This window comes from Lissotriton vulgaris, chromosome 8, assembly GCF_964263255.1.
Source record: "Lissotriton vulgaris chromosome 8, aLisVul1.2, whole genome shotgun sequence".
In the NCBI taxonomy this organism is placed as follows: domain Eukaryota; kingdom Metazoa; phylum Chordata; class Amphibia; order Caudata; family Salamandridae; genus Lissotriton; species Lissotriton vulgaris.
In genome coordinates this window covers 1,305,623,011-1,305,642,731 of record NC_141696.1, presented here as the reverse complement: position 1 = coordinate 1,305,642,731, position 19,721 = coordinate 1,305,623,011, and the positions used below count along the sequence as shown (strand labels likewise).

Genomic DNA, 19,721 nt, shown 5'->3' with positions numbered 1-19,721 from the left:
AGTCCTATGCCTCTCTCCTGATGGATGAGACCCGGCAGATTTGGCTGGCAACGTGTAGCAGGATATGTCAATGGGGTGACAAGTCTGGTAAGATGCTCCACCGGCTCTGCCAGGGCGCCTTTCACCCCCAGTCTCTTCCGGGGGTGCTGGATGACGGGGCCGCTGATGACGGACCCGGCGGCTATAGCTGAGAGCGTCGCCACATATTATGCAGACCTTTATGCCCCTCGGGAGGGCTTACCGGAGGCCACGGTCGACAAATTCATAGCGGATGTCCCGCCCAAAGCGGTGTCGGATGAGGCGCGTCAACAGTTGGAGTTCCCCCTGACGGATGAGGAGTTGGGCAAGGCTCTGGGAGAGCTCAACTCCGGGAAGGCGCCCGGACCCAATCGGTTCCCTAGTGAGTTTTTTCGCAGGTAGAACCTACAGTTAGCCCCTCATTATCGGGCAGCGCTGGAGGAGGCCAGGTATGTGGGCAGGCTCCCCCCTGGCTGGAGACATACAGAGGTGGTGGTGTTCCATAAACCCGTCCGGCCCCCGGAACAGCACGCTTCCTACCGCCCCTTCTCCCTCCTAAATGTGGAGGCCAAGGGTTTGGACAAATCATTGGCCAACCGTCTCCTACCCCACATCTCGGCACTGGTGCACCCGGACCAGGCCGGGTTTATGCCCCAGAGGGCAACAAGACATAACATAGCACATGTAGCGATGGCGGCTATACGACAGACCGGGGAGCCGGCTGTACTCCTACTGGTGGACATGGACAGGGCCTTTGATTCCCTGAGCTGGGTCTACTTGTTCGCCCTCTTGCATAGACTCAATTTTGGCCCGCGGTTTTTATCGTACTTGATGCTGCTCTATACTAATCTGACGGCGTCGGTACGGGTGGCAGGAGCGGTTTCCTCCAGCTTCCCCATTAGACGAGGCACCAGGCAGGGATGCTCCCTGTCACCTTACCCATTTGCCCTGGCCATGGAGCCGCTAGCGGCCTGGGTGCGCATTGACGCTCAGATTATGGCTTTGAGTGGGCGCCGGGTCTGTTGGTCCTGCATTGTACGCAGATGATGTCCTCTTCTTCCTTACGGCATTGGATAGATCGGGGCCTGTCTCTTAGAGATCATGCAAGTATTCGGGGAATCATTAGGGCTTTACATGAATCCCCGCAAATCCACACTGTGAGCTCTGGGGGACTGGGGTAGAGGGGTACTTGGGTGTCCGTGATCCAGGTGGCAGTTTGGGGCCTCAAGTATCTGGGGGTATTCCTATCAGATGTGCCGGCCATATCCTGGGAGCGAAACCTGGCACCGGTTTGGGAGTGCGTTCGGGCAGACATAAAGACCTGGTCATGAATGCCCCTGACAATATATGGCAGATCGGCGATTTTTTAAATTGTTGTGCTTCCCCGTTTGCTCTACCAGCTACAGAACCACCCATACCCGATCGCACCTCGATGGTTCGGCTGGTGAATTCTGTGCTGGGGCAGTTCCAGTGGGAGGAGGGTGTGATGCGCGTATCGCTGCGCACATGCTTTCTATCTACATACTGCTGAGAGTTGGCGACCTCTGATATCCTCTCTTACTAACAGGCCTCACATTTATTGGTCCTCAGTGAGTGGTGGTACGGGAATAGGGGGAACACGGCCTATGAATTGGAACGACACCTTATGGGGCCCCACACATGACACACTATTCTTTATTCAGCGCAGTTGTGGGGTGCGCTGCCACCAGTCACGCAGGTGGTATTTCAAATCTGGCGGCAGTCGCTGAGACAAATGGGTTGGTGGAATACCCTGACTCGAGAAACGCCTCTATGGCATAATGGGCGTTTGCCTGACCTGGCGGCTCTGCAGGTGTTTCGGGGTTGGGATGCTATAGGTATATCGACCCTGGGGGATGTCGTGATGGATTTGTCACTCAAGTCCTTCCAAGATTTGCAAGGAGAATTCTGTATGCCCGGTCCCAATTATTTCGATACCTCCAACTTAGTCACGCACTTTCCCCCAGTCTGGAGGGCCTGGACTCTCTACCAGAGTTTAGCCCGTTGGAGGCGAAAGTCTTCATGGGGGATCTGGAGACCAAGAAGATCTCCCGAATGTACCAGTCCCTGGTCACCCACTGTTCCCCAACATTTCAGAAGCTTCGGGGGGTATGGGAAGAGGATGTGGGTACACTGGAGGAGGAGGCCCTGGCCTCCCCGAGCAGCTGCCATAGCAATGCGGCTTCGCCTCATTCAATTTAAATACCTACACTGGGCCTACTTCACCCAGGTTCGCCTGTGGCGGGCGGGATTGGTTGCCTCCCTGGTTTGACTTCGGTGTGGCCGGGAGGACGGCACATTCTTGCACACTGTCTGGCACTGCCTCACCCTTGATCGTTTCTGGAGGTGGGTATTTTCCTGTCTGTCGGAGGTATTGAGGTGGTCACTTCCACGCACACCACAGCTCGCCCTGCTACATGTTATGGAGGGTTTTGTGGGAAATATATATAAAAGGCATCTCCTGCAATTTGGCCTCACATTGGCGAAGCGTGATATAGCCAGGGTGTGGAAAGATCTGCGGGCCCGTTCCGCCAATCTTTGTTGCCTAGGGGTGTCCTCGCAAGCCCTACAAAATATGGAAGCGGTGGGCAGACTATCGGGGTCTGTGGCTGGAGCCTCCTGCTGTTGTGGACGATCTCCCTGTGGAGTGATGGCTGGGACAGTGGGATGGTTAGGGTACAGGGGGGATGGGGGGGGACCTGGGGTGGGTGTGTATTTATGCTGCTTTTGATCCGTTCACTTGTTCTTCCCCTTTTTTGCTTTATTTTTTCTTTCTGGCTTTACATTAACTGTGTATGGACGTGACTCAGTGGGCTTTGTGACACTCAGGGGAGGCGTGGGGGGGGGGGGGGAGTTTTGGGCATTTCTTTCAATTTCTTATTGATACACTATGTCAGGTGTTTTGGTTATTCCTTTTAAAAAGTCAGTTGCTTCCTTGTTGATGTACAATTTGATACTGCAGTTGTCTCTGGGGTACAGAGCCCTGCAACTTATGTGCAATCTGACAAAATGTGTCCAAAAAATGTTTTTAAATCTTAGGGTAGAAGTATCCTTCAGAAGAACAATTTACTTACATTCAGTAATTCTCTAGCTGGTGGGTACCCTGTATAACTGCAGATTCCTCCCATTCTGTGGAGCAGTCTCTTTTCACCATATAAAACAGTCAAAAATTATAGCTCTGCACACTGGTAGCAACAGTTGCTTGTTCTCCGCGTCCAGGAGCATGGAAAGAGTCCAGCAAGAAAGTGGCAGCATGCAGCCGTGGCCCTTATGTGCAGATCTCCTCTGTCACTTCTGGGACTGAACAAAGTCAGTACAGAGCCACAAGGCACCACCTAGCGGCGCTACAAAAATAGGAGTCTAGAGGGAAAGACAAACCGAACTAGGACGCCCTCCACTCTGAAAGTTAATAAACAACAACAGTCCTAGTTCTCATGGCAATATTCATTTGCTGCATTGTAAACATCTATGGTCAACATTCCTAATCCAAGGGATCTCTTTAGTCTTAAGGAAATCCTAAGATGATTCAATCTATTGCCTCTTTAAAACAACAACCTCTCTGATAGAAACAAACAGGACAGCACAGACAAAAATGTGTGAAAAAGCGAGATGGCACCTCACGGGCGCACCACCAATGGGACCCCTGGTTGGTACTCACCAGGATGGCCCTGTTCTCATCATCGGTGCCATCAAGCTAAAACCAAAAACGTGTCTCGAACCTCAAAAATAAAAAGACAGTGAATGGTGCAGTGGACACAACTTATATGTGACAAAACTGACAACATTTAACATATAAGTCACTGAACAACTGGGACCATAAACTTTACTTTCATTCCCTTCTCTGTTGTAAAACAGTGAACACACATATACTAAAAAAGAAGAGAGTAAATACTACCTATCGATTCACTCTCTACTTACAGCCGACATGTTTCATTGCCTTGGTTTCTATCAGGCAATTTCTTCAGGGCAATACACTTTAAATGCCACTGCAAGAGACACTGAAGCTTGGGTGCTGTAACATAAACAAACAAGAGTGTGATCACCTGGTGTCCCTCTCTGTGTTCTGCATCTCAGACTATCAAACCACCATGCTATATTAGTAGATAAATGAAAGAATTCTATTTACCCTGCATGCAGTTTTGCCTCTCATACCAGTGATGAAAGTATGCTAAAAACGGAATCCAGCCCCCTTAGGTGAGCATGGTCCTTACTCCCCGTTCGAGAAAGTTACTGCAATTTAAAAACACAGAGCATATAATTAATTCAGTATAGGAGCCTGCTCCCGGCTAGCGCATTACACACAGCCTAAATGCAGCTAAGTTAGATGTTACCGGTGACAGAGTAGCGGTCGGCGTCCTCTCAACCCTCGAGCGCCGACCGAGTGAATCTCTGTTTATTTACCGGCTGTGGAGTTGCGCGTTTGCGTGCTAGGATTGGTCCGCGAAGACCAAGGTTGCCGGTTTTCCGGATCTGGGATTGGTTCCTGAGATCGCGTACCACGCGTTTCCATTGGTCCCCATTGTCAGCTGACACGGGTGCCGATTTGCGGAAACTGTGATAGGACTCAGACTGTCCTTATATTGAATGCCGGTCTTCAGTAGAAGGGCGCGGCCATTTTTAAACGGGCACTTAAACCTGGTTCAGAATGGAAAAAGGAAATTAAACCAATATGTTTAATGTTTAGTGTGCGCCAAGGTTTATAGCTAAACTGCACTATTAAAATAAACAGGTTTAGTTGATAGTATCCCGTATTTATCTAGTGTAGAATTTAGGTGTTGACAAATTCGCAGTATATTAAGGGTTTCTAATGGCAACTCACCCCGTGTTCTAAGAGTGGAAAAGACAATTAAAGGCTAGTAAGGGACTATCACATATTAAGCCTGGTCAGATCAGATATGGTGAGAGTCATGGTGCTACTGAAATGGAGAAGGAGGTTTAATAATATAGATGTTATTATTATATGTTAATTTTAATTTAGGATGGAGGAGTACCACCAGTCATGTAGGACAGCAGACCATAACGCTAGAAGACAGCTCTTCAGGTGGTTAACGCAACTTATTCCATTCCAGTAGTTCGTTCAGCCCTTTCTGCTCGCTTTGTTCTTGATATATCCAGCGGGCTTCCTTGTTGATTAGTCGTCTCTCCACAGACTGTGCATCGCCCATCACTCTCTCCAACACTACCCAGGTAAAGGTGTGTTTATTGCGGTGGCAATGTTGCACCAACTTCGTAGTCAGTTTTCCAATCCTTATCGTACTGACATGCTCCTGGATGCGGAGTTTGATCTTACGTGTGGTGAGTCCGATATATTCCAAACCACACTCACATTTCAATCTGTATACCACGTTGGTAGTATTACAGTTGCTGAAGTGATTCAGTGACCACGTGTTCCCAGATTGAAGCGTCACGGTGGTGGTTTTCTTAGTCAAGGGACACACAGAACAGCTCCCACATGGGAAATGTCCTTTAGGGATGGTAGTGTTCTCGGTTTCTCGTCTTACCACACTTCTGGTGTGAACCAGTTTGTCTTTCAGGTTACTCGCTCTTCGGAAGGCAAACCGTGGAGGTGGCATCTTAAAGTCCGCTGTAGAAAGTAGAGACCAGTGTTTCCTGATCGACTGGCGGATTTTTGTGGCCATGGGATCATAGGTCATGACTACAGGTAGACAGTCTGATTTTTCTTTGACTTGTGTCTCTAACAAGGCTGCTCTGGGTGTACTCAAGGCTCTTTTCTGGGCTTGCTTGACTATTCTCCGTGGGTAGTCACGGGCTTCCAGTTTCGAACTTAGGACTCCTGCTTGTTCTTTATATAGTTCTGTTGATGAGCAGTTTCGCCTGTACCTGAGAAATTGTCCTACAGGGAGATTGTCCCTCAGTGCTCTTGGATGATATGACCGATATGACAATAGTGAATTCCTATCGGTCGGCTTTTGGTGTACACTTGTTCGGAAACCTCCTCCAGATGCCTCAATATCAAGATCAAGATAGACCGCCTTTGTATGGTCATAATTCCAGGTGAACCGCAGGCTCATGTCTTGAGTGTTTAGCCAATTTAAAAATTGGATCAGGAGTGCTTCTTCCCCTGTCCAGAGGAGGAGCACATCATCAATATATCGCCTCCAGAGGCGTATGTGGTCTCTGAAGGGATTGATGTCTGACTCGATGATGTGCTCCTCAAATTGGCCCACGTAAATGCAGGCAAGGCTAGGTGCCATCGTAGCTCCCATAGACGTTCCCGTCACTTGTAGAAAGAGGTCATCTTTATAGCAGAAAAAGTTTCTTGTGAGAGCGATTTCCACGCACTGTAACACAAAGCTTTGTGGGGCATCGTAGAACCATTCCTGTGTGGCCAATGCTCTGGATGCGGCCACTAGTGCGGCATCCTGAGGGATACATGAGTACAAAGACTCTATGTCTATAGTTACAATGTATTCGTTGGCAGGTTCAAATGTTGTTTGCTCCAGGACATTTAAGATGTCCATGGTGTCCTTGACATAAGATTTCTGAGTTACCACTGATTCGCGGAGAAAGTAATCAGCGAACTGCGATAAGGGCTCCAGAATGGATTGGATTCCAGATACAATAGGCCGACCCGGAGGAGGCCGGGCCGGCTTATGTATCTTCGGCAGGATGTAGAAGGCCGGGATCCTAGGATTGGTATTAACGAGGAACTCAGCTTCCTTCGCACTTATCCACTTCTTCTCCTTCGCAGTCCCCACTAGGTCAGTTATCATTTTCATAAGATCTGGAGTGGGATCTTTGGTGAGCGGTTGGTAATTGGTTCTCACACTAAGTAGGCGGCGGACTTCAGCCTCGTAATCACAAGTGTTTAATATAACGATGGCTCCGCCTTTGTCGGCGCTTTTTATAGTGATGTTGTCATTCCTCTGTAGGGACTTCATTGCCTCCCAATCACTTTTCGTCATATTTTTGAATCCACCTGATTTGTTGTCGTTTTCTATTCTCCCAATTTCCTCTAGAACTTTAGCCTCAAAAACTGCCACTTCCGGGCCTGTTGCTCCAGTAGGGGGGCAAAAAGTAGAAGGTTTTTTCAAGTTGGTATTGAAGCCCTTATTCTCCTCAGATGGTTGTTTCGCGAAGAATTTCTTCAGTTTAATCTTCCTCATGGTTTCATGAAACTCAGTCCGGCATTTAAAAGCATCATGGCGGAGCCATCGTTATATTAAACACTTGTGATTACGAGGCTGAAGTCCGCCGCCTACTTAGTGTGAGAACCAATTACCAACCGCTCACCAAAGATCCCACTCCAGATCTTATGAAAATGATAACTGACCTAGTGGGGACTGCGAAGGAGAAGAAGTGGATAAGTGCGAAGGAAGCTGAGTTCCTCGTTAATACCAATCCTAGGATCCCGGCCTTCTACATCCTGCCGAAGATACATAAGCCGGCCCGGCCTCCTCCGGGTCGGCCTATTGTATCTGGAATCCAATCCATTCTGGAGCCCTTATCGCAGTTCGCTGATTACTTTCTCTGCGAATCAGTGGTAACTCAGAAATCTTATGTCAAGGACACCATGGACATCTTAAATGTCCTGGAGCAAACAACATTTGAACCTGCCAACGAATACATTGTAACTATAGACATAGAGTCTTTGTACTCATGTATCCCTCAGGATGCCGCACTAGTGGCCGCATCCAGAGCATTGGCCACACAGGAATGGTTCTACGATGCCCCACAAAGCTTTGTGTTACAGTGCGTGGAAATCGCTCTCACGAGAAACTTTTTCTGCTATAAAGATGACCTCTTTCTACAAGTGACGGGAACGTCTATGGGAGCTACGATGGCACCTAGCCTTGCCTGCATTTACGTGGGCCAATTTGAGGAGCACATCATCGAGTCAGACATCAATCCCTTCAGAGACCACATACGCCTCTGGAGGCGATATATTGATGATGTGCTCCTCCTCTGGACAGGGGAAGAAGCACTCCTGATCCAATTTTTAAATTGGCTAAACACTCAAGACATGAGCCTGCGGTTCACCTGGAATTATGACCATACAAAGGCGGTCTATCTTGATCTTGATATTGAGGCATCTGGAGGAGGTTTCCGAACAAGTGTACACCAAAAGCCGACCGATAGGAATTCACTATTGTCATATCGGTCATATCATCCAAGAGCACTGAGGGACAATCTCCCTGTAGGACAATTTCTCAGGTACAGGCGAAACTGCTCATCAACAGAACTATATAAAGAACAAGCAGGAGTCCTAAGTTCGAAACTGGAAGCCCGTGACTACCCACGGAGAATAGTCAAGCAAGCCCAGAAAAGAGCCTTGAGTACACCCAGAGCAGCCTTGTTAGAGACACAAGTCAAAGAAAAATCAGACTGTCTACCTGTAGTCATGACCTATGATCCCATGGCCACAAAAATCCGCCAGTCGATCAGGAAACACTGGTCTCTACTTTCTACAGCGGACTTTAAGATGCCACCTCCACGGTTTGCCTTCCGAAGAGCGAGTAACCTGAAAGACAAACTGGTTCACACCAGAATTGTGGTAAGACGAGAAACCGAGAACACTACCATCCCTAAAGGACATTTCCCATGTGGGAGCTGTTCTGTGTGTCCCTTGACTAAGAAAACCACCACCGTGACGCTTCAATCTGGGAACACGTGGTCACTGAATCACTTCAGCAACTGTAATACTACCAACGTGGTATACAGATTGAAATGTGAGTGTGGTTTGGAATATATCGGACTCACCACACGTAAGATCAAACTCCGCATCCAGGAGCATGTCAGTACGATAAGGATTGGAAAACTGACTACGAAGTTGGTGCAACATTGCCACCGCAATAAACACACCTTTACCTGGGTAGTGTTGGAGAGAGTGATGGGCGATGCACAGTCTGTGAAGAGACGACTAATCAACAAGGAAGCCCGCTGGATATATCAAGAACAAAGCGAGCAGAAAGGGCTGAACGAACTACTGGAATGGAATAAGTTGCGTTAACCACCTGAAGAGCTGTCTTCTAGCGTTATGGTCTGCTGTCCTACATGACTGGTGGTACTCCTCCATCCTAAATTAAAATTAACATATAATAATAACATCTATATTATTAAACCTCCTTCTCCATTTCAGTAGCACCATGACTCTCACCATATCTGATCTGACCAGGCTTAATATGTGATAGTCCCTTACTAGCCTTTAATTGTCTTTTCCACTCTTAGAACACGGGGTGAGTTGCCATTAGAAACCCTTAATATACTGCGAATTTGTCAACACCTAAATTCTACACTAGATAAATACGGGATACTATCAACTAAACCTGTTTATTTTAATAGTGCAGTTTAGCTATAAACCTTGGCGCACACTAAACATTAAACATATTGGTTTAATTTCCTTTTTCCATTCTGAACCAGGTTTAAGTGCCCGTTTAAAAATGGCCGCGCCCTTCTACTGAAGACCGGCATTCAATATGAGGACAGTCTGAGTCCTATCACAGTTTCCGCAAATCGGCACCCGTGTCAGCTGACAATGGGGACCAATGGAAACGCGTGGTACGCGATCTCAGGAACCAATCCCAGATCCGGAAAACCGGCAACCTTGGTCTTCGCGGACCAATCCTAGCACGCAAACGCGCAACTCCACAGCCGGTAAATAAACAGAGATTCACTCGGTCGGCGCTCGAGGGTTGAGAGGACGCCGACCGCTACTCTGTCACCGGTAACATCTAACTTAGCTGCATTTAGGCTGTGTGTAATGCGCTAGCCGGGAGCAGGCTCCTATACTGAATTAATTATATGCTCTGTGTTTTTAAATTGCAGTAACTTTCTCGAACGGGGAGTAAGGACCATGCTCACCTAAGGGGGCTGGATTCCGTTTTTAGCATACTTTCATCACTGGTATGAGAGGCAAAACTGCATGCAGGGTAAATAGAATTCTTTCATTTATCTACTAATATAGCATGGTGGTTTGATAGTCTGAGATGCAGAACACAGAGAGGGACACCAGGTGATCACACTCTTGTTTGTTTATGTTACAGCACCCAAGCTTCAGTGTCTCTTGCAGTGGCATTTAAAGTGTATTGCCCTGAAGAAATTGCCTGATAGAAACCAAGGCAATGAAACATGTCGGCTGTAAGTAGAGAGTGAATCGATAGGTAGTATTTACTCTCTTCTTTTTTAGTATATGTGTGTTCACTGTTTTACAACAGAGAAGGGAATGAAAGTAAAGTTTATGGTCCCAGTTGTTCAGTGACTTATATGTTAAATGTTGTCAGTTTTGTCACATATAAGTTGTGTCCACTGCACCATTCACTGTCTTTTTATTTTTGAGGTTCGAGACACGTTTTTGGTTTTAGCTTGATGGCACCGATGATGAGAACAGGGCCATCCTGGTGAGTACCAACCAGGGGTCCCATTGGTGGTGCGCCCGTGAGGTGCCATCTCGCTTTTTCACACATTTTTGTCTGTGCTGTCCTGTTTGTTTCTATCAGAGAGGTTGTTGTTTTAAAGAGGCAATAGATTGAATCATCTTAGGATTTCCTTAAGACTAAAGAGATCCCTTGGATTAGGAATGTTGACCATAGATGTTTACAATGCAGCAAATGAATATTGCCATGAGAACTAGGACTGTTGTTGTTTATTAACCACCTAGCGGCGCCCAGGAGCACTGGTATGAAACGTTTCTGGATCAAGTCTGGAGCCTGGGGAATATTCCAAAGGAATCTGCAGTTAGATTGAGTAACCATCAGAAAGAATGTTACTGAAGGCAAGTAACTTATTCTTCCGACCCTCCCCAATCATGTTTGTATTTTGACACTCATGCTCGTGTTCAATCGAGCCAAGTTACATTACAAATTTGATCAGGTAATTTTAGTTTGCCTCACGATCATCACATCAAGCCCTCATACTTCTTTACCACTTGATGCAAGTCTTTTTCTATCCAGTAAAGGAATCAATGCTGAGGAGAAGAATAAGGATTGATAAATATGTATTTCGAACAGTGTGGGGAAGGTTCCTTGGGCAGAGTGTTATTTACTGCTTGTAACGATCATTCATAGATGTCCTCCTTTCCATGAATATTCACTGTTGGTTACTGGAGTGTATGTGAGCATACTTAAGTTGTAGAAGATACCCAAGCAAGACATGTAAAATGATATACTTCTCTAGCATCTTACCGGTTGACACGTACAGGGCTTCAGGTTCCATAGTTCCATCGTTCTACAGTATTGGTCTGCATGTCATTTGACCTTAACTGAATGGCATGCCTAATGATATGGTTTGAATCACTTGCCAGAAAGGTACATGTGTATGGATCTGTAAGGCATCCATGCAAGCTCATTTTAATAGATTGTGCACTTTTGTAGTCACTACTTTTTTTTTTTTACCATAGTATGGATTTCTCTTTGAGTGTGTGAATGTTTAAGAAATAACTTTCAACTTATTTTGTGTTCTGACAGGAAGTTGGTATGCCTGCCGACTATGTGAATAAATTAGCTAGGATGTTCCAGGATATCAAAGTGTCTGAAGATCTTAACCAATCCTTCAAGGAAATGCATAAGAGTAATCGGTTAGCATTGCCAGGTATGTTTTCCATTCAACTATATTTTAAGGCTCTTTCATCGTTTGTGTTTTCAAGCATGTTAATATGTCTTTCAGTATCCTTATTGCCTTGTTGGCTATCAAGTTTGTGCTCACATGAAACACTGTTCTTCCCAAGAGTAAAAGTCCCAAAAATGTGAAGACTGTTTTGTATTTTAAGGAATATTAATATAGAACTGTAGTACATTGTACTTACACAGTCTAAATGGGCTTAGAAAAATGATGTATTTTATCACTTTGAAGATGTTGGTTTGCGCTCAGCTTATAATATTTCATTTTATGCAGCTGATTCTGTGAACATAAAAATTCTAAATGCCGGTGCATGGTCACGGAGTTCTGAAAAGGTGTTTGTGTCATTGCCCACTGAATTGGAAGACCTTATACCAGAAGTCGAAGAATTCTACAAAAAGAATCACAGTGGCAGAAAACTACACTGGCATCACCTCATGTCAAATGGAATTGTGAGTTAATAAAACCTTTGTCGGCATACTATATTTTAAATTATTGCATGCCTTTGAATCATACTTCTGGGGACGCCATGATCAATATCAAATTAACAGTAAAAAACCCTATGAACAAGTTTAAAGAGCACTATAGGAACTTTTCCTTAGATTTTAAATTCCAAATCATTGGCACCTGTGGTGAGACGAATTTATATTTCTCCAGTATTGAATCTTTCATAGATTCACATGCTTGAATCGTCCCCGTCGTCATGGTGGGAGTCCCACTGTACTTGTTAAGCAATTCTAAAAAGAGTACATTAGAAAACATTGTGAAAGCAATTGGAATTTGTTAACCAATTCTCATCCTTATAAAAGGCCCAAACTTCAGCCAATTAGGTACAAGCCCTGAGACTACAAGCCCCTGCAGAGCCACCATACATCAGATTTCTAACCGCACGTCGTGTGAGGAGTCTCCCTGATCTCTGCTCAGGTCTTCATACTTGTTAACTATTGACCCTGCTCTTTTCCTCTCTGGAATATTCTTGAAGGACTTAAGGTATTGTGTATTTACTTAATTTCACATTGTCAAAAGAATCTAAGAGGAGATTATTCAGACCTTGCAAATCTTGTGGAAAGGCAATGTTGTTCTCAGAGGATCCTCATACGGACTGTTTATATTGCTAACATCCCAACCATATTCTATGGGTTTGTAAATACTGCAGAACATTTTCTGTCAAGACTCTGAAGGACAGAGAGACCAGATTATAATTATGTTGTTGAAGAAAAAGTCCAGATCTGATTCGGGTTCAGATAATGAGGAGTGTTCAACTCGCTCTGCTCCTGAGCGAAAAAGAAAACAGGAGGCTACTACCTAAAACTGAATCAAAAAAGATAAAGGCTGGCAAAACATCTGAAAAAAAAGCCTCCAAGCAGCCATTTACTAGCACTGGTCACATTAGACCACCAACTTGTGCCTCATACTCCTCACATATCTTCGTCGGCGAGAAATACTCCGTCAATGGACCTGTCGACGGCAGCTCCGTTGACGACTGCAGGAAAATCGAAAGCACTGTTGACTGCTAGCTTCAGTTCTAAGTGAGTGTGACAGCAGCTTCATCGACAAGAGGGGTGGAGACGATTACCTTGTTGACAGCCGTCCCAACGACGACGACCTCATCCACGAATACTCCGTCGACGATGGTGTTCAAATCCCCAAAGACAATTCGTGGGTCAACAACGCGCATCTCTCCATCGACGATCTCATCGACAGAGCAGAAGAAAGGCACCTTAGCACAGTAAACTGCATGGAGAACATCGGATTTAACATTGTTGATCAAGGTATCGCTGCTTCCACCGTCACATCTACTAGATATGGAGTAGTCTGCAGATGAGGGCATGTGTGAAACAGCGTATAGCCCTTCTCAATTAAAAGTAAAATATGAGGTCACTGACAATGAGGAAGAGTGCCAAGGGGATACTTCAAAGTATATGGAGACAGATTTCTTTTAAAGATCGTCCTCTGCCTAGGCCTTACCGATACGGTTCTTTCCAGCAACACAACTTTGATGAGGACTATGAGAATATGCCACCTGCATGAGGTGACACCATAGCGGTGCCAATGTCAATTGTCACAGGTCTCCGCCACATGCTGGATGACTAGTATAATCGTTTTCTGTAATACCAAACACCAGTTACCCACACTCCTCGTTCGCATGAAAGAAAGTATGAAATACCACTGCCTGATGCTTTGGAAACCTCCTCCAGCACAAGAGAGTGTGGCGGCCCCTCAGGACATAACCACAAGAGACTATTATAGTGAAAGAGGTCAGGATGAGCTCACGAAGGAAGGAGAGTTGGTTCAGGGCACAGACCCTGCAGGTGCGAAGTGGGATGACTACATTGCACCATCCTCACCATCTCCTTCACCTTTCCCTGTTATTTCTATGCCAGTGTTCCATGAGTTATTGGAACGAGTGCCTAAAAGGTTTAACCTGTCTCTCCCTACAAAGCAAACTGAATGCTTCTTTTATGAAGATTCCACCAGAAAATCTATAAGAACCATTCCAATGGTAGAGGTGCTCAAATTAATGAGGAATCTGGCTTCGGTCACTGCAGGGTTCCAGCAATGGATAATAAATATAAAGCCCCCAAGTATTCTCCTGCATATTTAATTGGACATCCAAGACCAGAGTCAGTTGTTACGTAGGCGGTGCTACAGAAACCCCTCCTCTCCTTGTTCGGCTCCTCCCAATAAGGATGACAAACGACTGGATAGTATAGGTAAGAGCTTTGCAGCTATGGCGTTTACTTCTATCAAAGCGTCAAATGCCTTAGCCATCTTAGGCCGCTATGTGCGTCAGATGTGGTCTGACTTAGCACCTTTTCTAGACCATCTCCCTGAGTAAAAGAAGACAGAGGCTATGCAGATTCTTCAAGAGGGTGCCCGGGCAGTTTCTGAGATCATAGACATAGCTATGGATATATCTTCCATCGCTTTCTGACAAATGGCAGGAGTGATATTACTTTGCAGACATGGTTGGTTGAAGACTACTTCTTTCTGCCCTGAGGTTCAGTAAAAAATTATGGATATTCCATTCAATGGTGAAAATTTATTTGGAAAACATATAGAGGACATTCTTCAAGGGATAAAGGAGGAAACAGAAATAGCACGTTACCTAGCAACTCTGCAGAAGCAGCGTTTTCAGTCATTTTGCAGAGGAACAGGAATGGGTGAGTACCAAAAATGATCCTCTTTTCCGTCATAAAGTTGCGGATATGGCTGGTATCAAGGATATCGACTGCAATATACAGGACAACAACAATTTCGAGCCTCTAACATACCTTACAAGCATCAGTCAGAACTCCGTCCTCCAACAATAGCAAAATCCCAGGACAACGGCGGACGTCCGTGACGTTTAAGTTCCACCAGTCACCTCGTACCAACACAAGCCTCAAATGGTCCACTACCCGTCTACCGATTTATTACCAACAATGGCTCAATGCAACAACTGACAAATGGGTGGTGGGCAGTATTCATCAAGGCCATACCTTCGGATTTGTCAAAAAACCTCCTGGTCTTCCTCCTGTCTCTAGAAATCATCAACATCTAACTCTATGAAAACAGTAGATTTTAGCTCTTATCTTAAAGGGAGTGTCGGAGGGATGGTCAGAAGCAGAAGCGAGGAGGCCGTATGGGGTTTGTCGACACACCCTAGCTATATGTCCAAATGTTCCACAGTGGAAGCACTGCGACCCTAAGGGAGTGGTAGGTCGGGGTATAACTGTTAAAGGGCTGGGTAACATGGTTACAACTTGGTTACAACTTCTGCTTTCTTGGGGTCTAAGGATGGTCGAGGGGATCTTATCTGGGTATGAGGGGATTGTACCCTCGTCCCTCCCTTTCTGCAACTCTTGTCCTATAAAATATGCTGCTGCAACTTCTACGGCTTTGTCTAAGGACAAGTCAGTGTGTTGACGGACCCATTTCTGAATTGGGGGATGTAGTGAGGTAAGAAATTCTTCCAGGTATATTTTTTCTAGAATGGCTTCTTTAGAGGCAGTCACAGGTTTTAACCAGCGATCAGCAGCGTGTCTGATACGATAACAAAGGGCTCGGGGATTCTCTTGGGGACCCTCTTTGATTTGACGGAGTCGCATCCTATAGATCTCTTCGTGTGCTCCCATTCTTTCTAGGACACATCGCTTAATTTCGGAATAGGGAGTGAGTTCAAGGGGATTTGCGGCTTGATAGGCAGCCTGTAGATCCCCACTCAAAAGGGGTCCCAGGTATTGTCCCCACCGGTCTTCTGGCCATTCTTTCGAAATTGGCTAGAAAGAAATCAGGGTCTTCCCCTGCTACATACTTTTGTACTACTACTGATGGGAGAGCAGTATACCCTCGGGGCTGTCCTAATGTCTCAGCCAACTTTCCGATGGTGGCTTCTTGGTTTTGTCCTTGGCTCGTAATGGTCTTATGTAAGGCTTCCATCTCAGTTTCGGCGGTTTCCAGGAACCAGGCTATGATTTTTTCAAGGCAGTCTTGTCCATTTTTTTAACTACGGCCTCCATTTCCTCCGATCCCACTTCTGACACCAAATGTCAATAGGATGGTCGGAAGCAGAAGCGAGGAGACCGTATGGGGTCAATAGTGAGAGGTTTATTTTTGTATTGTGATACAAAGTGGGAAAATTGACAGTCTAGGAAGTCCAAATGAAAACAGTTTGATTAGCTCCAAAAAGGACGTAGAAACTTTCCCGGCGTCTATGTGGTGCTGGATGGTTCATTGGTCCACACAGGGGTTTAAGGAACCTGTTACGGGTTCCGTAGGTTTCCCAGGTCCCGGAGCAGCTCAAAGTAAAGCAAAAGAAAAGCAGCGGTCAAAACACGAGTCTTGCTCTAATGGTTACCGTCACCAACCCATGTGAGGGCTTTAATAGTAAAGTGAAGTGCTTCCTTGCGGGGCTTTAATAGGAAAGTGAAGTGTTTTCTTGCATAAAAAAGGTATGCACGGGAGGCTTAAGGCATGGGGGGGGGTTCTGCGGAGTTCACGGAAATACAAGTGGTAGGTAAGTGAGCATGGGGTATTATAACTGTTAGTGCCTTGTTGTTCCCTTTACTCCCTTCCGCCCATAGCACGTGCCCTCCCCTTCCCTAAAACCCTTGTCCTGCCACATACCGCTAGGAGCCACAACTCTCCGAAGTTGTGGTGGCTCGTACGTCCTCTGGGACCCACCAATCTTCAGACCAGGTCTCTGGACCGTCGGCTTCTGGTTCTCCAGCTCCGTCGTCCTCGTTTCTCCTTCCAAAGTCTTCGGTCTCGGCTCCTGTGGCGTCCGCGTTGTCCCTCGGCAAATCCTCCACTCCTTCCGGGATCTTCCTGGCTGACGCAACCTCTGGGAGTTTCTCGTGTCTTTTCTGTCGCTCTTGACCTTCTTCCTGTAATCCTGATTGGTCCGTTTGACGTCCTGTCCCGCCTTCCACCGATTCGGCCACTTCCGGGTTATTGTAGGCGTACTGCGGAAGGAGGGAAGATGTCTTCGGTCTTACAGTAGGGTTTCCACAAAGTAGGATGCAGGGCTTTTGTGGCATTATTGGGTTTGGGCGCGGCGTCTCCCTCACAGGGAGCAATAGAGGACGTTTCTCAGCAACCCTGTGGAAAGGGATTCTACTCAAAATTCTTTCTAATAAAAAAGAAGCCAGGTGGCAAATGGAGGCAAGACCTCAGACGCTTAAAAAAGTATATCCAAAAACATTCCTTCTAAATGCTGTTGTTGCAAGAGATTCTTTTGATGATCAACAAAGGGGACTTTATGATCTCTATATCTATTAGATGCCTATTTTCACATCCCTATTCACATCAATCAACTGTTTCTACGGTTCGAGGTGGCAGGGTGCCACTATCCGTTCAAAGTACTGCCTTTTGGCCTCCGATCAACGCCCAGAGTTCTCACAAAGTGCATGGCGCCAGTGGCCGCCTTCTTAAGACAGCAAGGGCACCAAGTTTATCCCTACCTGGACGACTGGCTAGACACCGGGTCCACAAACCACTATGCAAAAAACTCTTCATGGGCTTGTCATCTGCTCTTCAAATCGCTGGGGCTGCAGATCAATATGGAAAAATCATCCCTCATACCGAGTCAGTCATTGCTATTCTAGACACCAAGATGGCGAAGGTTTACCCTATATCAGACATATTCACAAGATCTTGCATATAACGACTCAAATACAAAGAAAAAAGTCAGTTCAGTGAGAATGTACATAATCATGCTGGGAATGCTATCCTCATGCATTTCATTAATTCTAAACTGCCGTTCGTATATGAGGCCGCTTCAGTAACAACTGGAAATCCAGTGGATCCAGGCTCATGGCTCATTCGACGATCTCATCTTCAGCACCCAGGCAATACAGAAAGCCTGGTATGGTGGGCAATGCAGCACATTAAAATTGTGAAAGTAGATTGCTTTCCATTTTAAGATAGTCTTTTTTCCACTGGAATATCAGACTGTGTTCCTTATTGCTCTTTACATATTTGTTTACAAAGAGACCAATGAGTGACCATTTTGTTAAGCATATGATTAAGACTCATCTAAGTCGAAATGCATTATGCAATGCTACCTGTTTTGCTGAATAAAAGTATTATTATTGAGGACAACTGGTGAGCTTGTTTGCACGTTCCTGGAGGAAGAGTGTTATTTTAGTTTGGAACATATAGGGACCCAGTGCAAACCAGCAAGCCCGATCTGAGAGGTTGGGCTTCCCAAAGAATTGCTGTTCAATTAATGTTAAAACTGGATGCCCGTCGGTTGTTTCTTTTTTTAAATGTGGACAACGCAATTGAGGCTGGCACACCTTTGGTTAGGAGGCCCACCCATCAGATATTTGGAAGCCTTTTAAAAATATCAGCCAGGATTTGTTGAGGTAGGAACCCTTGCACGACGTACCAAGGTGAATTCAATTGAAGGCAAAGGAGTTTGAAATATACTAATATCATGGTTTCATGGAAAGAGTGGCATAACTTTGGACAGTAATACGATGCCATTAAACTCAACTAAATATGGAATTGTATCCTTTAAAGGCGTATTGAGTTTGTTACTGTGGATAATATTGAGATACAATGATGTTTAAATTGGCGAAGGAAAGGGACCTTGATAACTGTGAAGGAGTGGAGCATTATGGTTCATGTGGTCCTGAACTTTCAATAAAGTGGGAACTGCATCTAGTGAGTCCCATTTGGAGGTGCAAAGTCCTTGAATTGTATCTGAATGAACAGCGCACCAAATTCTATAAAATACTCATGGATTTCAAGTATAATTGGAAATTAAAATTTTGAAAGTCAATTGCTTTCCATTTGAAGATAGTCTTTTTTCGACTGTAATATTCAACTGTATCCCTCATCACTGTTTACATATTTGTTTAAAAAGAGACGAATGAGTGACAATTTTGTTAAGCATATGATTAAGACTCCTCTGAGTTGAAACACGTTCTGCAAGTGCTAACTGTTTTGCCGAATAAAATAATTATTACTGAGGATGACTGGCGGGCTTGTTTGCACATTCCTGGAGGAAGAGTGTGAATTTTGCTTGGAATATATGGGGACTAACGCAACCCAGCAAGCCCCGATCCGAAATGCTGGGCATCCTACAGCATTGCTGTTAGTATGGAGGAGATATATATATATATCTTTGTGATTAATAGTTTATTGAATTGTTCTATTCTCAGAGAGAAAGTGTCCCTTCCTTAAACGCTTTCTTTTGATTATATTGTAGTGCTAACTATTCTGATTCAGGCATGTAAATCTATGAAAGATTAAACACTGAGAAAAAAACGAGGCCTGTACACTTTGGTTCTCAACTATTGATATCTTTCATAGATCCACATGCGGCCCACCCGCCTCCCGGCTTAGGCTGGCCACTTTATACCTCATGATGACTACTCATTTATTCACACTTATGCTTGAAATCTGTTGTATGGTGACTCTGCAGGGGCTTGTGGTTTCTTGGCTTTAACCTCATTGATTGAAGTTTGTGTCTTTAATAAGAATAGAATTGTTTAACAAATTTCAATAGCTTTTGAAAATGTGTGTAATGTACTTCTTTTAGTACTGCTTAAAAAAAAGTACAGTGGCACTCCCACCATGACAACAGGGAAGATTCGAGCTTGTGAATCAATGAAAGATAT

General features: G+C 45.3%; 1 protein-coding gene across 1 annotated transcript in view; it reads left to right on the top strand.

Annotated features, from left to right (window-relative positions):
• CUL5 (cullin 5) overlaps positions 1-19,721 on the top strand; it is a 787,955-nt gene that overhangs the window by 574,780 nt on the left and 193,454 nt on the right. Inside the window, exons 14-15 of the mRNA XM_086935237.1 lie at positions 11,460-11,583; positions 11,887-12,062. Coding sequence (XP_086791363.1) covers positions 11,460-11,583; positions 11,887-12,062 — 300 coding nt within the window. The remainder of the gene's footprint in view (positions 1-11,459; positions 11,584-11,886; positions 12,063-19,721) is intronic.